The following is a 24,466-nucleotide window of genomic DNA, read 5'->3' as shown; positions in this document are numbered from 1 at the left end:
AGTTTATATTGGCATTTTATAAAACCAGGTTAAGATCAGTATTAATGTTAAGACACACTAAAGAATGATGAATGACTTATTTAAGACTAACTGTGATCAAATGTATTTAATATCTTTTTTATTACCTTGGCTTTAACGAATTGGACAATTGGACCAAGTTCTGATACTACTTGATTTCCTACATGAATAAAAGGTACTTTACCTGTGGAGGGGGGAAAAATGTAATTAATACAAAAACAGAATGTGTTTTATTAATATACTCATTTCATAACCCTATAACTTTTGAAAATTATAATTCAATGTGTACATTAAATTCTATAAACTTTAAAACAAAGATTACTGACTGATTTTAAAAGAAAAAGGAGATTCATTTCTAGAGTTCTCACTTGTATATAATAACTGATCACAATATTCCCTTTTCAGAACACTAACAAATCGCTATATAATATAGCAGTAAATACTAATTATTGAAATTACATGAACCAAGGCAGAACACTGGTTCATAAACACTGACAGATTTGAAAGAAATGTAATGGAACTTTCTCTTAAGAGTACAATGAATCAATCTATATTTTAAACTACATTTAAGAATATGACCTCTTTTTTACATCTACTTTTAAATCTCAGATACCCATTAAATTCAATATTTTAAGCACATAATGGTACAATAAATGTCTTGGGCTCAAAAAAAATCAGGAATTAAGAGAATTAGCAATCTTTGAAGATACGCTAGTTTATGAATTATAATACAAAGTATGTTCCCAGACACACTTGGGGGGAAAAAAGTAAGTAGTATGCTTATAAAAACTGGCTTCTCTAAATAAATGTCACATTAAAAAAGTAGTATTTTATTTTTATAAATACTAATAGTTGATGAAATTATCCCAGAGATGATAACAAAATAGTCTCCAAATAGCAATATTTCACCCCAAAAGCTAGAGGATGAAACTTGTTATCAGACCTAGTTCAAAAAGAGTTCACACTAACAACAGGGTTCTTCATGGTCCTTTTCAACAGATTCACTCCTCTCTGTCTCACCCAGCCCAAGGTTAATGGATGAGGTGCCTAACACCAACAAAAGCTTCATCTACATCCATAGGATAACACGCATTACAAAAGGCAGGCAGGCCTTCAGGGAAACAACAACTCAATAGATATATTTAGAAGACATTTCCATGTTACCAATATAAAAACACTGAATTCCACATTCCTTTCTTCCACTGCTTTATAAATCTTGCAAAAAACAAAAGAATTTATCTGGGTATTAGGTCATACTGTTTTTTATCTTGAGATAAAATCTTTGTAAATACTCTAATGCTAGAAATAGTACAGGTCCTCTGAGATAAAATGATCTGAGAATGAAAACTATGTGTGGATAAATGCCTAGACTGAAGGCTATTTTCAGGTTGTAACATTTTGAAAGGAAAGTATATTTCTCATTTTCAATATCCAGTTTGGCATTCTTGGAAGGAGTTCATATTTTCTTTTTTAAAAAATACTTTCAGTATTGTAGATTCTGAAGCAGGAAAACAGTGTGGGTAGTCAACTTGAGTACTCATGTATCCTTAAATATAAAGAAAAATGTAAAAATCAAGGCAACAAATTAGAAGTAAATAATGTTTTTGTCACTCGCCTGACTTAAAGTGGAGCCAATGTGATATCCTTATTATTGCAGGTATCAAGCAAAAGCATGGTGAGACATTTATTCTCTGGCACCAATCAAAAATCATTTAAAAATAACAAACTGAGGGCCCTCTTTCTTATTTTAGACAGAATAATCATTTTTAGAACTTAAAGGAAGCAAGAAGAAAGCAAGCAAGTTTGTGTATTCAGAAAACATTAGAAATAAAAAGAGCCCCAAATACAATCTAATCCAACCACCACATATTACAGATGAAGTCACTAAAGCTCAAAAAAGAGAAGTGAAATCTCCCAAGGAAACTGTCAATATGTGACAAGGTCACAGAAGTAGAAACTTCCTAACTCTTAGCCAAGAGTGACTTGATTTCCGACTACTCCACAATATTCTCTGCTGTAAAAATATACAACAAGATCAAGCAAACAAATAAAACATTTCCCTGACACCCCAAATCATACGATAAAAGAGAATAATACTAGAGTTATGATGAAATTTAAATAAATGCCTTAATAGAAAGTGCCATTTTCATCTACCTACAAGAGACTCCTCCTACGAATGTACGTATGTATGTGTGTGTGTGTGTGTGTCCTATAGCCTCTATTATCTGTCTTTCATAGAGTCTATAAGAAGATATCTACCTGGGTGGTACTTACTATAGTCATTTGAGGAAACAGGTGGGGGTGAACTCTATGGCTTATCTTCATTTGCCAAAGATATCAACTTTAGTATTAGATTATTAACTTTTTTATATGTATAGCTACACTCTTTTTGTATGACTACATAAAGGAAAAAGATGGACAGAACCCAATATAACTCATCTCATCAAAATTCAGAAAGCTTATAAAACCCACATTCAAAATTAACAGAAAATGAGTCAATTAATGGCCTTCAACAACCTAAAATATGTCTATGTTTACAAGTCTAAAATTCTTTCATGGAGATGTTTTCAAATGTATATTCATAAATCTGTAAGTGTAGATGTATTAGTGTAGAATTTTCAGTGTGTATGAAGGTTGTCTTCACAGCTTTTGACAATTATTACCACCTTTAAGAACCTAAGATAAAAAGAAAAAAAATGTTTTACACAAATCATTTCTAAGTTATCTTCAGAGTGAGGAGATAAATGTCTCCCTTAAAAGCAATGTAACGCATTTATCCCAATCATTTATACTCAATGGATTTACCCATAAAGGAGTGATTCTGTGTTATTATTACACCAGCAGAACCATAATTATAATCCATACCAATTCTAGTTAACATTTATCAGCTTTGTGGCGCTCTATTTTTATATTAAAAATTATCTGAACCGTATTTATTTAAAACTTTACCTTAATCTACTAATACATAACACACAGAAAAAGCAATACTGATTATAAAAAATAGAAGAAAGGCTAAAATCTTAGTAAGTATCTTATAATTTGTTGAAATAAAAATTTTTAAAAAAAGAAATAATTAGAAACCAAAAGCATTCAAAGATGAACTTAACATCTTTGACAAGTAAATTTAATTATTCCACAATCTCTCTTCTTCCCTCTGTATAATAGGAGAACATAGTTTAGAGAAATGTGTTTAATAATGAATGGATTCATTAATATCAAAATTTGTTTTCTGAAGTGGAAATGGTCCTATGTAAATAAGCCTGGGGATATCTGAGATTATGTATTTTCTTAATATTTACTACTTTAAAAATTTTCTGTAACTTTCCAGTAACCAACTATGACCATAGAACTGAAATGGATAGCCATGTCCACCCAAAGACTATCAAGTTTACAACTGTTACTTTACAAAACCATGGGAAAATTCTTCAAAGGGTATACAAACAAACAAAAATAGGCCTTTTAAAATTGTAGGTACAAACTGGACTATCACTATAATTTTGTCAACATAGAATATTAACAGAGAATTTTTAAAAACTTACCAGATGGAGACATATATTCTGCATTTGCCCTACAAACCACTTTGATAGGCAGATTACACATTTGCAAAAAGGCCTGAAATTCAAGAGAAGTATAGTTAGCCTAGTGAAAGTACATATATATATATATTTGAACACAACCTTTTATTTATTTATTTTCTAAACTTACGTAATAGCTCATATAGTAACACTTCACTGGAAAAGAATGAAACAATTTAAAGTGAAAGATCTGTATTCCAAACAAAGATCTGATTTTCAGTACTAAAAAAAATCAATATAACTTAGACACCAGTAAACGTATGACACTTAAAGCATTTATACACTCTGCAGAAAACAAAAGTCAATTATCTACACTTATTTTACCACATTTTTTTGTGTAAGCCAATGTACTATACATTGGTTTAATTTTCTTTAATGATGACTAAAGTCCAAATTTTATGAGGTATTGCTTAATTCTACTACTCTTTAGAGGATCTTCACCTTTCTTGACTTCAAGAAAAACTCTCAAAATGTTATTCTTCTACTTCCAAGTTCTCTCCTATAATACTCAGTATTCTAACATGTAGCTTTTATGCTCAGTAATTCACTTTTTAAAGACATAAGTTGTTGATTTGCACTTTGTTATAGTAACAAAAATCTCAAAAGCAACTTAAATGTTTAACAGTAAGGAACAAGTAAATCATTTATGGTGAATCCAAATCATGGAATGTTATGCAATCCCTTTTAAAAACCCTGAAGGCCAATGGGCCTTACAGTCTGGGCCACTGCTAGAAGTTTCTTTAAAAGGAAGGGCTATGGCCTCTCCTCCTCTTTTTTTCCTTCCTGCTCACTAGACAATGAAAAGGATGACTATAGCCACAGCAGTCAAACTGAACCATGAGACAGAAGCTGAGAGCTGAGGATGGCAGACCAACAAGAGTAAAGAAGCCTGGTTCCTCGAGAATCATGGAGTCACCGAACCTGGATCACCTGGACTTATAAGAAGAAATCAACTTCTATCTTTTTAAGTCTCTGCTATTTTGGGTTTTCTGTAACTCATCGCCAAACTGAATTCTAACTAACTCACCAACAATTACTGTTTCTAGCTTTAAACACCACCTCAACCAACCAAAAGTTGATTCTTCTGTGTCTAAGTGTACACTGTCCTCTAAACACTATAACCTGTGCGCCCAGATTATAACAATGATAGTGAACTACTTACTTGACTGACCCACAAGTATAGACTAGGATCAAAATCACGTGGAAGGCTTATTAAAACACAGAATCCTAGGAATGAAAGAATTAGAGACAAGAAGTATCAGCAGTTCTTTCAAGAAGAACGGATAAGAAAAAGAAGAAGGAAGGGATTAGAAGGGTCTTCCTTCTATTACATATGTATCTGTACCCGATGATGAAGAAAGGTTGAACTTGTTAAAACATAAACAGAAAAGAAAAAAACACAGCGGAAGCACACTGAAATGACAAAAAACAGGTAGAATCACAGGCATACAAGATCCATGAGAAGGTAAAAAGGGACTAAGAGCATAGGTACAGGTATCTGGTCTTCTGTCAGGAAACAGGACACTTTTCCAAATAACGCAAGAGGTGGGTGCAGTCAGTAATAACTGCGAGCTGATAAGCAAGACGGACAAGAAAATGAGAGAATGTTCACATTCTATGAAATGGGAGAAGAAATCATCTTCTGAGAATGAAGGAATAAAAGGGGATTGAGGCCTTCAGAGAAGAACAAAAAGAATCTGAAAGAACTACTTAATATTATCTTCTCAAATGTCTGAATAATATTCTCTTGTTAGTTAACAATTATACGATTATAAAAATAGTAAATACTGTATATTTTGCTAAACTAAATATGCAGTGGTAACTGCATTAATCACTATTCCAAAAAGCTATATTTCACTAAAAAAAGATTAAGCAAAGTGAAAATGTTCTGCAATCACAGCCACGTTTCCAGTCCTGTGAATTTTTCATTTTTACTAAAATGTAACTGATTGCATCTTGACCAATGTAGCAACACTCAACTCACCACAGACCTCAACTGATGGCATAATTTTAGTTAGCCAAAGATTAATTTTACAACATTTACTACAATTACTCTTCACTCTTGATTTGAAAGAAATTTTATGTATTAACCTGCAGTTCACAAAGAAGTCTGATGTCACAAACACAATATTTTCATTCAAACATTAAAAATGCAAAACAGAGCACTACTGTGACTGTCTTTGAGAATATAAAAAAGTTAAATCCAAACCAGGCTTCGATTCAAACAGTATTTCTCCTTTCTTTTGCAGGATGGAAGAAAATTCCTGAGAGGTTCCAAAATAATAATTTCAACTTTCACTTTCCGTCTCTCATCAGCCCCCAAATAAAATAGCATGATACACCAACCTAAAACACATTTTATTTTCAATTCTGAAGTTGAAGTCTTCATATTTTTATTCTTATGTAAATCCAAAGAAAAAATGTAGTTCTAATTATAATAAATAAGTTTAGGATAACTCCGCTAACTCCTATTCTTCAGTGGGATATTTTATTCCAAACTAATTCACACGATGAACAATATAAAAGAATTTGCACCCAAAACTTTGCACATACTATCAGAATCTAGAACTGTGCTGTCCAATATGGTAGTCACCAGTCACCTGTGGTTATTTAACTTAAATTTAAATAAATTAAAATTTAGGGGCGCCTGGGTGGCACAGCGGTTAAAGCATCTGCCTTCGGCTCAGGGAGTGATCCCGGCGTTCCAGGATCGAGCCCCACGTCAGGCTCCTCCTCTATGAGCCTGCTTCTTCCTCTCCCACTCCCCCTGCTTGTGTTCCCTCTCTCGCTGGCTGTCTCTATCTCTGTCAAATAAATAAATAAAATCTTTAAAAAAAAAAATAAAAAATAAAAAATAAATAAAATAAAATTCAATACAATTTTTAATTCCGTTTCCCAGTCACACTAGCCATATTTCAAGTGCTCTATAGCCACATGTGGCTAACGGCTACCGTGTTTATTGGACAATACAAATAACAGTACATTTACATCATCACAGGTAGTTCTACTAGACAACATGGATCTATAGCAATGGTAATCAGTGCATAAAAGACATCTAACAAGAGAGGCTGACATCATCTGAAAGTCATCAGGCTAGATATTATAAAAGTAATCTGTACAGTATTAGAGTGTCCGCAAACTCTGCAAGTGATCAACTTTTGATGACAGTGACACACTAAGCACCACAATATTTTCAATTTTAAAAAGAACTAATATAGGGCTTACTCTGCTGAGCAACTCCAACTGATAAAATGGTCAGACAAATTTATTAACATGTGAAAACTAACAACTTAAGAATGAATAAATTAAAACTAGAGTCAATACATTCATTCTTTGAATGGTAAGAAATTTTTTAAACACACATACATACACATAAAACATAGTACCCACTACCTGAAATTTAGTAAGCTTAATGTAGTTTCAACATATTGAATAAACTAATGAAATTCATAACATCAAAAAAACTCAGTGAAGTGATATTGATACACTTTTTAATTTCCTTTAAAAAAAACAAAAGAGTAATACCAGATCATGGATAACTAGTTAAACATGAAGAACTGAAGTTACACACTTATCTCTGCAATCTTTCAAAAATTCTACTAAAATAAGGGCGCCTAGATGGCTCAGTCAGTTGAGCATCCGACCCTTAATTTCGGCCTAAGTCATGGTCTTGGGGTCATGAGATCGAGCCCCACATTGGGCTCTGCATTCCTCAGGGAGTCTCTTTAAGATTCTCTCTTACGCTGCCTCTGCCCCCCCACTCACACACACATTTCTCTTTCTCTCTCTCTCAAATACATAAATCTTATTAAAAAAAAACAAAAACAAAAACCTCCACTAAAGTAACAGTGAAGAAACAGAAAACTGATAAACCCAGAATGACACAAAGACGGGGAGAGGTGACCAAAGCAGACCAGAGATGTCTGCCCATTTCTGTCAGATGGAGAGCAGACTTAGCAGGGCAGAGGAAGCTGAAATCTAAGAGTATGCAGAGGGAAAAAAATCAATGCACCCAAATCACAGAAACTAGGAGATTCCACAACTGGAGGTACCAAGTACTACAGAAGGCGGAGGTGAGGTAAAGGACTAAAAATAGGAGGAGTGGCTGAAAGTCTGTATAAGCATCACACAACTAGCCCACCCCCAATCTGGCAGGAGACTGAGGTTCATTTTCTGAAGAAATGGAACCAGAGAGACTCCTGACTCAAGTCTCAAACATAGCAGAGGGCACTGGGGGGAGGAGGAGTCACACTGAAAAGAGAAAGGTTAAGGGAGAGTGCACACATTGACTGAAGAGACCCACAGCACCCCTCTCCCTCTCAGCTCCCAAACAATGACAACCAAATTAAGTCCCTCTAAGATAAGAGAGATAACTATAGAAAAGCCATACAAATGCTGATAGTCTGGATAGGGGTGGGGGAGGGTGAGACAGTAGCCAACAAAAATAGCAGCTCATCGTGCAATCAGCCTACAGCAAAGCCTACATGTCAAAAAGTCCTGCATCTCCCCATCAGTTTTTTAGTGCCTCACTCTTAAATATAAATGGTTATAGCACAGACCAACAGATATTTGAGGAAAGCCTCGAACATAAAATTTAGGCCAAAATAAGCCACAAAAAAGGAAGTGACAGGAAAGAAAAATTGCAGAAAAGAGACAACTTCAAAGAAAAATTATAATGGTTAATATTTATTGAGCACTGACTACCATGTGCCAGGTACTTGCATAAGAGCTTTGCCCAAGAGGTAGGTACAATAAATATGCCTATTTTAAAATGGGAACACACAAATATACAAAGAGTTTAAGGGATCTGATCACGGCATGTAAGAAGGAAGAAAGGAAAGGAAGGAGGAAAGAAGGGAGAGAAGAAAGGAGAGAAAGGAAGAAAGGAAAGAAAAGAAAGGGGAAAAAGAAAAATGAAAAGTGAAGCATACAAAGGACTGAGCAAATAGATGACATTCATGTCTCAATAGTAACTCTGAAAGCTTTATGGTAATACAAGGCCTTCAAAATACTAAGAAAAAAATCTTGCCAACTAAGATTCTACATGTGGCCAAGGTATTGGTCAAGTGTAAAGAAAGAATAAAAATAGGGGCGCCTGGGTGGCACAGCGGTTAAGCATTTGCCTTCGGCTCAGGGCGTGATCCCAGCGGTCCGGGATCGAGCCCCACATCAGGCTCCTCCGCTGTGAGCCTGCTTCTTCCTCTCCCACTCCCCCTGCTTGTGTTCCCTCTCTCCCTGGCTGTCTCTATCTCTGTCGAATAAATAAATAAAATCTTTAAAAAGAAAGAAAGAAAGAAAGAAAGAAAGAAAGAAAGAAAGAAAGAAAGAATAAAAATAGTATCATCTAAACAAGGTCTTTAAATTTTTATTTCCCTTCTCAGGAAGCTAAGGAAAAATGTGCTGCACAAAATAAAAATAATAAATATATATATATTATATATAATAATATAGTATATATTATTATATATAATATATAAAAATATATATTATATATAATATAACATAAAAATAATAAACCAAGAAAAAAAAAGAATATGGGATCCAGAGAATAAGGGATCCAACATAAAAGAAAAGCAAAAAGAATTCGCTGGATGATGAATAGCAGTCATAAGAAAACAGCTCTGATGCCAGCAGAGAAAAGAACTATTCCAATTAGAGTAGAAGGAACATAAGTTTCAAAGGTAGTATTTCTGAGAAAAAAGAAAAAAAAGAATCTGATGTATTTGAGCATTGTGAGGGAAAGCATTATAGTTCAGTTAGAGTTTAGGAGAGAACACCACCCAAATGAATTAAATAAAGCAATTACTAACCTGAGGGGGGAAATCATACAGAAAGAATATGTTCATAGAACACTGAGCTACTCAACTGAGATCAATATTTACATTCTAATTATAATATAAATACTAAGTATTAGTATTAACTTAACAAAAAAAAGTGAGAACACAATTGGGAAGATGGGGAAGGAGAAAAAAGTGAGTTGTAAGCGGGGAATTTCATAGTGTAATTCAATAGATACTTTAAAATTTTTAAATGAAATAGTAACACAAGTATCTTAAAAATACAGAGGTAAATACCTGGAAAAATAATATAGCTAAAAGAATTGAAAGTTGGTTGTCTGTGGGTATCCAGATTTGAGGATGGGGTAAGGGTGGGACAGCAGACTCTGTGTGTGTGTGTGTGTGTGTGTGTGTGAGACAAGCCTTTCATACACATTACAAGTGGGAGTGTAAATTAATCCAACCACCTTGAAACTGTTTGGTAATTACTACTAAGCATATGCCTACCCTATCAGCCAACAATTCCATTCCCAGAAATACACCCCCCCCCCCAAAAAAAGGGCATATAGTCATTAACTTACATGTACAGCAATGCTCATAGCAGTCTGATCCATAATCATCAAATACTGGGAACAATTCAAATGTCTATTAATAAGGTAGCAAATTTGATTCTAAAATTCCTAACTCCGAGCTAAAAAGGATATACAATGTCACCAACCATTATTATGAGGAAGGAAAAAAGTAAATACAAAAGGATTATATATTTTTCTTGTCTCTGAATTCTTTAGAAAGAGCATTCACTGAGAACTTTTTTTTTTTTAAGATTTTATTTATTTATTTGACAGAGATAGAGACAGCCAGCGAGAGAGGGAACACAAGCAGGGGGAGTGGGAGAGGAAGAAGCAGACTCATAGCGGAGGAGCCTGATGTGGGGCTCGATCCCACAACGCCGGGATCACACCCTGAGCCGAAGGCAGACGCTCAACCACTGTGCCACCCAGGCGCCCCTCACTGAGAACTTTTAAATCAGAGAAATTCTAGAAACAATCCCAGAAGATGACACCTACAAAATTCCATGAAGATTCTAAATTCTATTTCTTCGGTAATTACTTCTGAATCATATCTTCTGGGAACCATGGCTCAGATTTTTTTGTAAAGAATGATTTTGAAAAATACAATATATTTTATTTGCACATAAGTGAAAGCAAAGGCAAAAGTATAAAGAACAAGAACTATGTTACCAGCCAATTCGATCCTTACAAAAATACCTTAAATCCTAAATTCAAAAGTTGTTATTGTGAATAATAATGCCACTGCTTTGATTAGAGTATAAAACTAGCAGTTTAAATGTTGGGAAAACCCTTTCAAATGTTGTAGATAACAGAATATCAGGAATACAGACAGGGATCCTATACATCTTTCAGTAACATGAGGGCAAGCTTCTGATGCTTCTTGCTTCTCCTTTCAGATACCTGTCTTCTAAAACTAGCATTTACTACTGTAATTCCCAGTTATGTGCCAGATAATGATTATCAGCTCAATGAATGAATGAACAAACATGAAAATCTGAAAATACATCAAATCACAAAACGAAGACTAAAGAAGTCTAAAACTCAGTAAATCTTCTAGTTCTAATCCTATGTGAATTTCTTTAATGAAGCAACAGAAACTTCTGATAATAAAAACATTTTTTAAAAGACTGCTTAGTCAAAATTCAAAACCCAAAATTTATACTCAACCAGTGGCTGGAGTATAAATCAATGCAATCTTTTTCAAGGTTAGTTTGGCAACAGCTACAAAAATCCTAAATGTACATATCCTTTGACCCCACAATTGTACTGCTTGAAGTATATGAACATATCTGCATAAAATTTTATAAGATATATGTAATGATATTCATGCCTAAGCCCTACTTGTAGTATACTTGTAATATTATAATAACAGTAGCCTAATGTTCATCAATAAGAGACTGATTCTATAAACTGCAGTGAATCCATCAATGAAATATTTGCAGTCTTCAAAAGAGAATGGGGTCACTCAGTCCTCAACTGAACTTCTCATACTAAACTCCAAAAGACATTTCTCATCTGGAATCTTCTGTAAGGGCTACTGAATGACATGAGACAACACAGGCCAAATGCAGAACTGCTCTTTGTGTTATTTTTCTTCTAAAGCCCTGGAGCAAAAGATTAAAAACATTAAAACACAACTCAATAAGGCCTGAAAAAGGCTAATTTATTTGGTCCAATGCATAGCTTCTTGTGAACTAACTCGATAGGCAAACACAACTCTGATTATCTAGAAGAATGAATGGAAAGCATTTATGCATTCATCCACATACTTGATACTGATTTACTAAGCAGGTACTATGTATCACGACTGTTCTAGACACTGAGCATAGAGCAGTGAACATAAAATCTAGGCCTTCATGGAGTTTACATTCCAGTGGAGACAGACGATAAGCAAATAAGCTAGAAATTATTATGGTGATCCCTGCTACTTAGAAATACAAAGCAGTCTGAAGGTCCTGCTCTTATATGTAGAGTGGTCAGATAAGGGCCCACCAGTAAGGTAACATTTTGAGCATAAACCTGAAGAAAGTTAGGGAGTAAGCCATGTATAATCTAAGAGAAGAGCAGTCCAGGTTCAAAGGAGCTGATGCAGTCTTATGCTTCAACTGGTGTGTCTGAGGAACAAGACCAGTCTGACAGTACAGATTAAGGAAGTGAGTGGTTAAGAGATGACATCAAAGATGACCAGGAAATCATGCAGGACTTACAGATAATTTTAAGGATTCTGACCTTTACTTTGAGTGAGATGAACAATCATACGAAGGTGTTGAGCTGAAGACTGCTAGAATCTGACTAACATTTTAAAGGATTACAAGCAGCTATACAGAGATTAAACTGTAGAGAGTAGAAGAACAGAAGCAGAAGCACTAGTTAAAAGGATTCTGCACAATCCAGGCAAGAAATGATGGTGGCCTGAATCAAGACAAGAGTGCTGAAGGGAAAAAGAAGTCAGATTCTGGCTGTATTTTTAAGCTAGGGCCAAAAGGTTTTGCTGACAACTGGATGTGAATATTGGAAAAAGAGGACTTCAAAGAAGGCTCAAAGTTTCTGACATAAACAACTAGAATGGTGGAACCGCCATTTACCAAAATAGGAAAAACTGTGGGATGAGCAGGTTTGGGTGGGAAGAGGGAGACTTGGGAGTCTTTAAGATGGACTTTAATATCACTTGGCAGACAACTCAGCTCTCTTTTCAAAGACCTGGTCCCTAAGGCACAGTTATATGCTTTGAAACCATATAAGCAATTCTACTCAAATGTTGAGAAGCCCAACCTTAAAGGCCATCCCCATTTCTTTTGTGGAAAAGGTGACAAAAGTACCTACAAATCAGTATAATTTTTGTCAATATTTTCCTGCAAGTATGGTAATACTGAGGTGTTAAGAAAAGGGTAGAACTATAATTATTATGCAGAATAAAAACACAACCAAGAAGAGTTGTTATCTTTGATCTCTACTGTCCCCTGCATCTATGGCCCACCAAGTTTAAAAACTGAAAAGTCAATTTCCAAAACATAAAAAGAACTGACATAAGTTAACACCCAAAAAAACTCCAAATAATCTGGTTAAAAAGTGAGCAGAAGGGGATGTCGGGGTGGCTCACTCGGTTAAGTGTCTGACTCAATTTTGGTTCAGGTCATGATCTCAGGGTCGTCAGACTGAGCCCCACCTTGGGCTCTGCACCCCGCAGGGAGTCTGCTTGGGATTCTCTCCATCTCCCTCTCCCCTGCTTGTGTAGACACCTGCGCAGGCACGCGTGCACACTCTCTCTTTCTCTCTCTCTAAAATAAATAAATAAATAAATCTTAAAAAAAAAAAAAAAAGTGAGCAAAGGACCTGAACAGATATTTTTCCAAAGATGACATAAAAATGGTCAACAGACACATGAAAAGAGGCTCAACATCACTAATCATCAGGGAAATGTAAATCAAAACCACCTTAACACTTGTCAGAATGACTCGTATCAGAAAGACAAGAAATAAAAAGTCTTGGTGAGGATGTGGAGAAAAGGGAACCCTCACGTACTGTTGGTAAGAATGAAAACTGGTGCAACCACTATGCACAACAGCATGGAGGTTCCTCAAAAAATTAAAAACAGAAATACCATATGATCCGGTATATTCCATTCCTGGACATTTATCTGAAGAAAACAAAAACACTAATTCAAAAAGATATCTGTACACCTATGTTCACCTATTTCAAAAGAAAGCTGACTTCGCTTATTACCCTTTAGCACCTCCTTAAGAGAAAAAGGTAATTAATTTCCTTTATTATCAAAACAGTAAAACTGTGCGTAAGATTTTTAAAAATCCCTAAATAGATATTAAAAGGATAAATAAGAGAACATAACCAAAAGTACTTTTTAAAAGAATAATAAGGTAAAGAGTAAATAATATGATTCCTATGATCGCAGTATATACCTTATATAAAATCTTTTAAACAAGGCAAAAACAAGTGAATAAAAACGTTTTGGTATTAACATAAACTTATACTTTATGAATAATTTTTCAAAGTCACACATACTGATGAAACTGATATATGAACTGATAAAAGGCCTCCAGACTGTAAGCTCTCTTAGCACACACTGACCACGTCTATCTTGTTTACTACTTTATCCTCAGCATACTATAGGCTCTCATGTAACATTTGCTCAATGACTAAGCCATAGATATTCACAATAATAAATGAAAACATACCTAAATTTGTAGAAAACTAGTAAGCTACGACAAAGATTCATATTTTGTTATTTTATGGAACCAAAGCCCACTGCATGAAAAAGTTAGATGTAACTGCTGTTAAATTCAGAGTTATTTTTAAAAATCAATAAAATGACAAATACATCGATAAGGAGATAATGTTTTAGAAAAATGGTAACAGGAATTTAACTTAAAAAATTATCAGAACCCACAATTCAATGAGCATAAATAGCTTTAAATAGAGCAAATTTGCTATCAAAACATGAAATGCTATTGAGAGCACATATGAGACAGATCACATCAGAGAACAGATATCCCTTAACACAACTCTCACCTGATAACTATTTTTGGAATATCTGACTCAACTTTAGATACATCAACACCTGACAGCTGTAGAAAAAAAATCAAGTTCAGAAAGAAAGCCACAAAAAAAGATAAGCAGAATAGGACAAGATACAAGCTCTCCCTGTTAGAATTAAATATAAATAAAAGTAAGTTGTAAGGTCAATATTAAGTATAAGGAGCTATAAAACAGTCAAAGGCACAGAGAATAATTCCTATAACCCAAGAAGCTAAAGCAACACCAGTCAAATACTTGGCACTCAGTAATGAACAGTTTGGGAGTAAAAAAAGGAAACTACTTTTTTCAGCTCCTATAATGAGTGTTTTATTATTTACAGATAAATATTCCCAACTGAGAAAAATAACAACAAAAAAAGCTCCAACAAATTTTAAATTCTTAGGATAAGCTAAATGGCTTAGGATAAGCAGATGGCAAGGATATAAAATGTATTCATTTTGATAAACTAATAGTAACTGAATACTGGATCATTTACCAATAAACAGCACCAACTATCTTCTTTCCTCTTCTTCATGCCAAAAACAAAATGAACATTTACTTGTCTTACAAGTTAAATACATAAGAATGCTCTTTGCATTTAAGCAATAAAATCAACATTGCTTGCCAATAAAAATATAAAAATACAAAATTTTAAAGAATTCTTGAATGTTTAAAAGATTAAGTACCTTACACAGCTTAATACTGTGGAATTTAAGTGACTACAAACATAGCTTCTAAATGTATGGAGATCCCATTAACAAAGTTATCCAAATTCTAGGTAGGGAACAAGCTATTTTCAGTCTAACCATGTAAAGCTATCCTTAGAGAGCAGACCTTGGGTTTTCCTCTTTAGGACAAAGCTTCGATTCATTTCATAATTAAATTTGAAATATTTCACATAAGAATTCACTAAGGACTGTTCTAAAGCAAGCAATACTATTCTCAGGGCACAAAATGAAAATGGTTCTGAATTTTAATTCATATCTTATTTTACCAGGACACAAAAGAAAATCTGTGACGACAACCAAAGAATTATTTTCCACCTTACTGAAGAAGCATGTTTTAAAATTAAAAACCATGAACAAATCTACCTACAAAATGATTCATTTTTTATATCAAACAGCTGCAGACCCTGTAATTGAAATAATGTATCTAAGGTTACAAATGAAAAGTGTTAGGTATCATTCTTGAAGTGACAGATTAAGTTCTAAGTTCCTAATCCAGTTAAAGTAATAGCCATATTTGTAGTTTAACATAAATTAAGACCTTAATTATATTTGTGACTATTTTAAACAAAATAACAAATTCCTTTGTACCTGAGAATGTAATTTATAGCAAAGCCAGGTTCATTTTCCAAACCAATCTATTTCACACTGCAGAAGTACTCTGGTATAATGGTGTAATGTAATTCTTGTTGTGGAATGTTGAAAGAGTAGATACACTAAGAGCACAGAAGAGGTTTGAAGATAAATGAAGATGCTATTCATTCAAGGGTAATTTCATCTTAGAACTATATGAAAGATGTTTCGTTCACACAGGCTAGTGTATGGCCTCAAATTTAAGTGTATTTTCAGCTCAAATATAATGCTGCTAGATCGATTATGCTGATACTGTATATCTAATAATGAAGAATTCTAGCCCTTTGCTGTTTAAAAAATAGACTGTCATTTTTTCATCTTACTGCGATGTCTTCATTGTTCTGTTTAACAGCAACAAATTTTAAAATCCTGCTCGCTATTTACTTTTTAAACAGAAAAGTCTATGGTTGATATTCTAACTTGCAATCTCTCTTGACTGCAGGAAAGTACATTTTTTCTAAGTTAAATAGGTACTTATGTTAGCAAACCATCATCTTACAAAACTATTTTATTTCACTATTTACTAAAAATGACAACTTTTTTTTTTTTTATAATGATTTTTTATTATATTATGTTAGTCACCATACAGTACATCCCCGGTTTTCGATGTAAGGCTCGATGATTCATTAGTTGTGTATAACACCCAGTGCACCATGCAATACGTGCCCTCCTTACTACCCATCACCGGCCTATCCCATTCCCCCACACCCCTCCCCTCTGTAGCCCTCAGTTTGTTTCTCATAGTCCATAGTCTCTCATGTTTCATTCCCCCTTCTGATTACCCCCCCATTTCTTTATCCCTTTCTTCCCCTACTGATCATTCTAGTTCTTATGTTCCATAGATGAGAGAAATCATATGATAGTTGTCTTTCTCTGCTTGACTTATTTCACTTAGCATTATCTCCTCCAGTGCCGTCCATGTTGTAGCAAATGTTGAGAACTCGTTCTTTCTGATTGCTGAGTAATATTCCATTGTATATATGGACAACTTCTTAATCCAGTCATCTGTTGAAGGGCATCTCGGCTCCTTCCACGATTTAGCTATTGTGGACATTGCTGCTATGAACATTGGGGTGCATATGGCCCTTCTCTTCACTACGTCTGTATCTTTGGGGAAAACACCCAGTAGTGCAATGGCTGGATCATAGGGTAGCTCAATTTTTAACTTTTTAAGGGACCTCCACACTGTTTTCCAGAGTGGCTGTACCAACTTGCATTCCCACCAACAATGTAGGAGGGATCCCCTTTCTCCACATCCTCTCCAACAATTGTTGTTTCTTGCCTTGTCCATTTTTGCCATAAAAATGACAACGTTAATAGCCACCTTATTCTATTCTGAATATGCTTCATTTCACAAATCCTTTAAGACTAATTTAAATGCTCTGTATATACCATACATACCATTTATGTTGAGGAATTCATATTAATACTGAAAATGTTTTTAATCTGTTTGTAATTTAAATTCAGTTTTAATTATCTCAATATAAATTATCTTTTCTGAAGATCATATTTTATATATTTAAATCCTTCCAAGTTTTATAAGCACAAATCACCAAAATACTTTTTTTTTTAAGATTTTATTTATTTATTCGACAGAGATAGAGACAGCCAGCGAGAGAGGGAACACAAGCAGGGGGAGTGGGAGAGGAAGAAGCAGGCTCACAGCAGAAGAGCCTGATGTGGGGCTCGATCCCATAACGCAGGGATCACGCCCAGAGCCGAAGGCAAATGCTTAACCGCTGTGCCACCCAGGCGCCCCCATCACCAAAATACTTTAATACTGCTGGTATATAAAAGGTGATACAAGACATTCAATCTGAAGAATGAAACTGAAGTTTAAACTCAGTGATATCAAGAAAAAAATCCTACAGCCTCCATTTTTCTCATTTTACTAAAATATTGAAAAGGATTTTACAAGTCCCCTTATGTAATAAATGTGCCCTAAATTCTCTCTACCTCTAAGCTTTTCTTTCCTTCTTTTAATCCTGAAAGTAAATACAAAAGCTTCATTTTATAGAGGATGATCAAAATGGAGGGATGAACAAACTTCAAAAAACTTTTACGCTCTATGAAACTTTAAGTTACATCATTTTAAAAATGTTTTTCATAAAACAGTATTCTCTTAATTCTCTATTAGAACATATACACTGGTGGCATCCTACCTGTATTTTTATCAGGTTTGAACAGACACTTAGAAAAACTGCATACAACCATGAACAACTTGTTTAAAGAAAAAAATGTATCTAACCACACTGAAAATTCAAATCACTTCCTCTACAATTGTCAAGGTAAGCTGTCCGCAGCAGCCATCTGAATGACCTGACATCTTACAGGGGATGTGTTTTCATAATCACTGTTATTTCTCCAATGGCACAATTGACTCGCAGTCCAAAGGAGAGAGATACTCCTCTCTCCTGCTCTTCCCAATCACTACAGGAGGATATTATCATTTAACTCCTAATTAATATGTCTACCTAAAAGGCATCATTTGCTAAAAGGAAAAAGCAAGGGTCAGCTAACAATTTATCAGCAGATCTGCCATGTAAGTATTCATGGCCCAGAATTAATAGGCCCATAAAAATGCTGACTTTTTTAAATGATACAACATATTCCACAGAAAAAAAATAGTTTTTTTGTTGTCTGCCCTTTCATTTTTAGAGACAGAGTATTCATTCACAAAAAAGTAGGGGGAAATGAGAATATTAAGTAAAATAGTGATATTTCCCTTAATCTGAGCTTAAATGTTACTCTTACTGGAAGTGAATATAAAAACTGAGTAAGTAAAAAGTAGCATTCTCTTTTATGCAGCATTCTATTAATGATCATCAGTTTGAGACTATCTCCTAAAATAAATTCAAGCTTTTACAAAAGATTAAGCCATACAAAAAGGGAAAATAGGTTTCTTTTTAATTGGCTTCCTATAAAAAACAACATCCTTTCTAAAACTTACAAAGTAACAATTTTATTATATACATTCATAAAATATGTATACAGGCACTAATTCAACATTCAACATCATCTTGTATTTCTATTGCTTTCATTTTTTTCAAAAGAATTTCTCATTTATTATTTAACTTGAGCTTCACAATAACTGATAATATAGGTAAGACTGCCTTTATCACATTTCAGAGATCCAAAAGCTGAGACACGTTTATCTTTCACATCTGAAAGTAATCTATAAATTGTAAGATATAATTTGCTAGGAAATGTCAGAAATGATTTTGAATTAAATGTCCACTTGTTTTTAAACAAAAATTCAAAGATCTGTGTCTCTGGACTGAACTGATACGCAACAAAGTGTTACAAGCATGAATTCTTGACTCTAGACTCCCTGGGTTTGCATTCCATCTCGGCCAAGCTACCACCCGTGTAAGTCTGAGCCACTTGCTTAACCTCTCCACTTTAACTTGCTAATTTGTAAAATGGGAATACTACTACCCACCTCCTAGAGTTGCTGTGTGTGAAAATTATCTATGACATGTAAGGTACATTTAACAAGACCTGGCACATGGAGTAAGTGCTGTGTACATTTTAGCTTCAGTTACTATTGTTGTTCTTACTAACATTACCTGCAGAATGCGGATTATAACACCACCTACCCCTTAAGTTGTCTTAAGGATTAAATGAGTTAATGAGAATTAGGGGCTCAGCACAGTGATGAGCACATGGTAGGTACTCAACCATTATTGTTGTTACTGTCTGTTTACCTCCACATTCTGTGGGCTCTATGACCTTGGGCAAAGCTCTCTTTAGTTCCAGTTTCCACATCTCTAAAATGAGGTTCATAATAGTCCCTTCCACCATGGTTATGATAAGGATTGTATGAGATACTTCACATAAACGTTCTCAATAGAATGCCTTAAACAATAAAAGTAGTCAATAAAAACTCACTTTTAAAACAAATCTTATTCAGCATTTTTTAAAAAAATACTTTGAACTAAAATATTCAACATTAACTTTTAGGTATGGCATGAATGAATTCAAAAATTAACAATGTTCACACAAATCTAAATATGTCCCCCCCAAAAAAAATTTTTTTAAGATTTTATTTATTTGAGAGAGAGAGCACGCAAGCTAGGGGAGGAGCAGAGGTGGAGGGAGAGAGACAAGCCGACTCCCACACTGAGTGCAGAGCCCGACACAAGGCTCCATCCCAGGACCCCAAGATCATGACGTGAGCCGAAATCAAGAGTCGGACACTTAACTGACTGAGCCACCCAGGCACCCCTCCAAAAAAATTCTTAAACCTAACATTTATTTTAATTACTTCAGTGTGTTTAGGCATTATAAAGCCTGCAAGCTTCCATTCCTCCTGCTACACTGATTATCCACACTTCTGTCAATGAATAGGAGAGAAGAAAATAATAATCAACACTCATTGCATATTTACATTGTGCCAAGTACTTTTCTAAGTACTTTATATATATTAACACATCCAATCCTCATGACATCTAATAAAATAGCTTCTATTATATCTCCGTTTTACGGATGAGGAACAAAGAGTAATGCCTAAGGTACACGGTATTTGGAAGAGACCAACTCCCATTTCACTTGTGGAAGGTGCGAGAAAAGACAGCATATACCAAATCAGTAAAGTCATAAACTTCTTCAAGAAAATAAGACATTTTACTCAGAAAAACTGAAGGGGAGTTCATATATATTTGCTCATATTGTATTTCTAGACATGCGCTTTTCAGTACAAGAGCCATGTGGCTAGCACAAATCGAGATGCGCTCTAAGTGTAAAATACACATCAGATTTTGAACCTAATATAGAAAAAGTAAAACATCCCATTAATAAATTTTGTACTGATCACATGTTAAAATAATAACTTTTGGATAAACTGGGTTAAATAAAACATGATTAAAATTCATTTCATCTGTTTCTCTTTACGTTTTTTAATGGGACTACTACAAAATTTGTAACTACATATGAGGCCAACATTATATACATTATATACCTATTGGACAGTGGTTCAGGTTTAGGAGGTAAGAGACTAGTAACAGAGAATTATTTTTTTTTAATTTAAAAAATAACAGATTTATTGACATATAATTTATATACCATACAATTCATATTATTAATGTGTTCAGTTCAATTTTTAGTATATTCATAAAATTGTTCAACTATCACCACTGTCTAATTTTAGAACATATTCATCACCTCAAAAAGAAACCCTGTACCCATTAACTGTTATTCCCAATACTTCTCACTTCCTATTTCTACCTCTCCCCAGCTCCTGGCAAGCACTAATATACTTTCTCTCTCGGTGGATTTGCCTGTTCAGTAACAGAGAATTATTATCAAAGTTCTTTTCCCAATTACACACCCGCACAGATTGATTACATATGTACGCACATCCTGCTACACACGTGCACACACACCCTACTCATGAGAACCACAGGAACATGCTACACTAATACTTCATTACATTCAACATACAAGATTGTTATATGACTAAACAAACATTTCAGGTAATACCAATACTTTGTGGATGAGGGGGGAAAAGCAAATCTACGAGGAAATAACAGCCATGGGAAAAAAATTTATTTTCTTTTAAACTGAAATCATAAGGGTTCCTTTAATCAAAAAAGATCTAACCACTTAGTTCCAGGAATATAATAAATGCCAAGTCTATGTGGTAGGTAAAATTTAAATTTCCTGATGGCTTAACTGGCAGACTATTAAAATATCTGATGCTTGATATCTGGTATCTTCTAGAAAATATATCCAGTTTATGGATACCTGTCACATTGTTTTGATCAATTTTACACATTTAACTGATTCTTCTAAACGGATACTGGTCCACTATATAGAAGAAAATTACTCCATAAAGTTTACATCAGATATCTGGAAAAGTCACATTTATAGTCATGGCTACTATCAGCTGTCAAGTCAAAGAATATTGAAGAAAACTAAGAATTTTTAATATATGCTGGTTAATTTATCATCTAAGTGACATATGTAGGATAACAAAAAAATTGAAATGGTTAAGCAAATTCTGCATTTTAAAAGATTCTTTTTTTTCTGGTTTTATTGTTAATTACAACTATGATTTGAGAAGCTATGGTGAGACAGTAAATTAATAGGAACCATAAAAACAGAGTTGCTAAATAAATTACTAAGATTTCTTTTTTCTTCCCTTCCCCAGACTACTTAAAACATTATTTTTTTTTAATGGTAACATACCGGTATCTTGGTTTGTACTGAAAACTAATTCATTCCAGGGCTTCTCAACATTGACACTATTTACCTTTGGGGCTGGGTAATTCTTTGTTGTGGAGGGACTGCCCTGTGCACTGTAAGCCGTTTAGCAGCATCCCTGGCATTTACCCAGTAGATGCCAACAGCACCCTCCCCAACAGTTATGACAACGAGAAATGTCTAAACACTGTCAAATGTCTTCTGTCGGGTAGAAATCTCCTTCAGTTAAGAACCACTGCTCTATTCCTTCTCAAAATACCTTTCTACTTGGTGAAAATTAGGGTCTTTTCACAGGGGACCCCCAAATAGCTTCAGCAAGATCAGTAAACCCCCTGAACCCATATGCAGAATTGCTTAGGTATGTGTCTATTTGTGTGTGGGTGCTGGAATGTTTTCTGGAGAAATGTTGTCCAGTTTTCACGAGGTCCTAAGTTATCCCAAAAATGGCAATTAAAAAAGGGTTAAGAATTACTGCTTCAACAAAAATATTCACGGTGTTATGAAGCTATTTTTTCAAAAGATAAACACTGAAAATACTATTTTATACACAGTAAATTAATTTGCTTGTGCTTTCAGTTATCAGGCAAAATTGCTTTTACCACACTTATAAACCTTTCACTCAACATTTACCGAGTACATCTGGTATGCTATCTGCTCTGTTATTAGTATCTGAAAGCTAAATTTAAATTCACTCTCACCTAAAAAAAGAAAAAAAATGATTAATAGCAGTATAAAGTCCACATTTATTGCATATAATCAACTGAGAACTTCTGCTTCTCAAAAGTTAACATAAGGGAAAAAATACACTAGTTATAATAGTAGTATCTAAAGATAAAATAAGGGGGGCGCCTGAGTGGCTCAGTTGGTTAAACGTCTGCCTTCAGCTCAGGTCATGATCTCAGGGTCCTGGGATCAAGTCACACAACAGGCTATCTGCTCAGTGGGGAGTCTGCTTCTCCCTCTCCCTCTCTCTTTGTGCTCTCCCTCTCTCTCTCTCTCTCAAATAAATAAAATCTTTAAAAATAAAGATAAAACAAAGGTAAATAAATAAAATATATGTAATTACATTTTTGGTAAAAAGATTTAAAATATATCTAAAAGAAAGAAACTTAAAGATACCCATAGATACTCATATGAATAAATTATTGTCCAAATACATTTCTTTCCATCTTTTCCTTCTTTCCCTACCTTAATGAAAGCAAAGATATACTTAATGACATGCTATCAGACACAGAAACTAAATGCAGAGAATATCAAGTTGAATAAAAAAATGTGAGATGACCAAGTGCTTACCATCATGCCTAGAACACAGCAAAAGCTCACAGGCTTCTCTCCTGCCTTTCTTTCTGTCCTCCAGAAGCTCATAGTCCCATCTCCAAAAATGCCATATGTCTTAGGTTTCTAAGTTATCTTTTAGTGCTGCACAATAAAATCCTCTTTGTGATTCAAACTATGTAAGCTAACTAAATAAATAACAGCTAAATATGCAAAACATTTGAATAATTTTAATTCTATAATCTCCGGTAAATATTTCTCTCCCTTTCTCTTAAGTAAATTGTGGTGTATTCGTACAGTGGGAAAACATACATCAATAAAAATGAGTAAATCAGAGGTATATCTATCAATATGGGCAAACATAAAAAACAAAGTCAGTACCAAAAAAAACAAACAACATACACAATTTGTTAAATTTACATGAATTAAAAAACCAATCTTTAATACTAGTTATTTTTGTTCCCTTTTTATGTATGCATAAGTTATCTATAGTCCCATCATATGATAAGCAAATTCAGGATAATGAAAAAGAAAGGAGAGGGAAACAGAATTGGTGAAGGTTATATAGAGCCCTTTAGCAGTATCTGTAAGGGTTTGGGTTTTTTTTAAGTTTTTATTTTAATTCCAGTTAGTTAATATACAGTGTTATATTTGTTTTTAAAGCAAAAAATCCGTAAGTATTCTATTCTTCCTGTTAGTTAATATACAGTATTGTATTCGTTTTTTAAAGCAAAAAATCCGTAAGTATTCTATTCTTCCTGTGGTGCAGTTTGAAGTTTACAGGACCACTAACCTTTTTTGGATTACACAACTATGATATTCAATGTGAGGAGCTATTGCATTCAATAAGTGGTTTGGGAATAAGAGACACTAATGTAATCAATAAATATACAAGGAATAGCTAGAGAAGAGTATGTCTGCTTCAAGATTAACAAATGGATTAGGCTAGAATGAGCACAGTGAAAGAATGATGCTTAAAAATATGTGGTAAATAAAGCTTTACAAATAAGTTAGAAAATAATTGTGTCCAAAAATGAACGTATCACCACAAATAATCAATACCATCATATCTAGCCAAAAGCTAAACTACTAAGAGAATATATCTAGCATATAAGTGATTTTTATCAAAAGAATGAAGACTTTTATTTTATATA

The 24,466-nt window shown here is 34.1% G+C and overlaps 1 protein-coding gene across 1 annotated transcript in view; it reads right to left on the bottom strand.

The window, feature by feature from the left end:
* The window catches only part of MTX2 (metaxin 2), a 64,398-nt gene that overhangs the window by 13,708 nt on the left and 26,224 nt on the right, over positions 1 to 24,466 (bottom strand). The window contains exons 4-5 of the mRNA XM_026492482.4: positions 3,558 to 3,630; positions 126 to 202 (exon numbers count right to left, since the gene is read on the bottom strand). Coding sequence (XP_026348267.1) covers positions 126 to 202; positions 3,558 to 3,630 — 150 coding nt within the window. The remainder of the gene's footprint in view (positions 1 to 125; positions 203 to 3,557; positions 3,631 to 24,466) is intronic.

Source organism: Ursus arctos, unplaced genomic scaffold (genome assembly GCF_023065955.2).
Source record: "Ursus arctos isolate Adak ecotype North America unplaced genomic scaffold, UrsArc2.0 scaffold_1, whole genome shotgun sequence".
Classification (NCBI taxonomy): Eukaryota; Metazoa; Chordata; class Mammalia; order Carnivora; family Ursidae; genus Ursus; species Ursus arctos.
The sequence above is the reverse complement of the archived record's forward strand: the minus strand, read 5'-3'. Positions and strand labels throughout refer to the sequence as shown.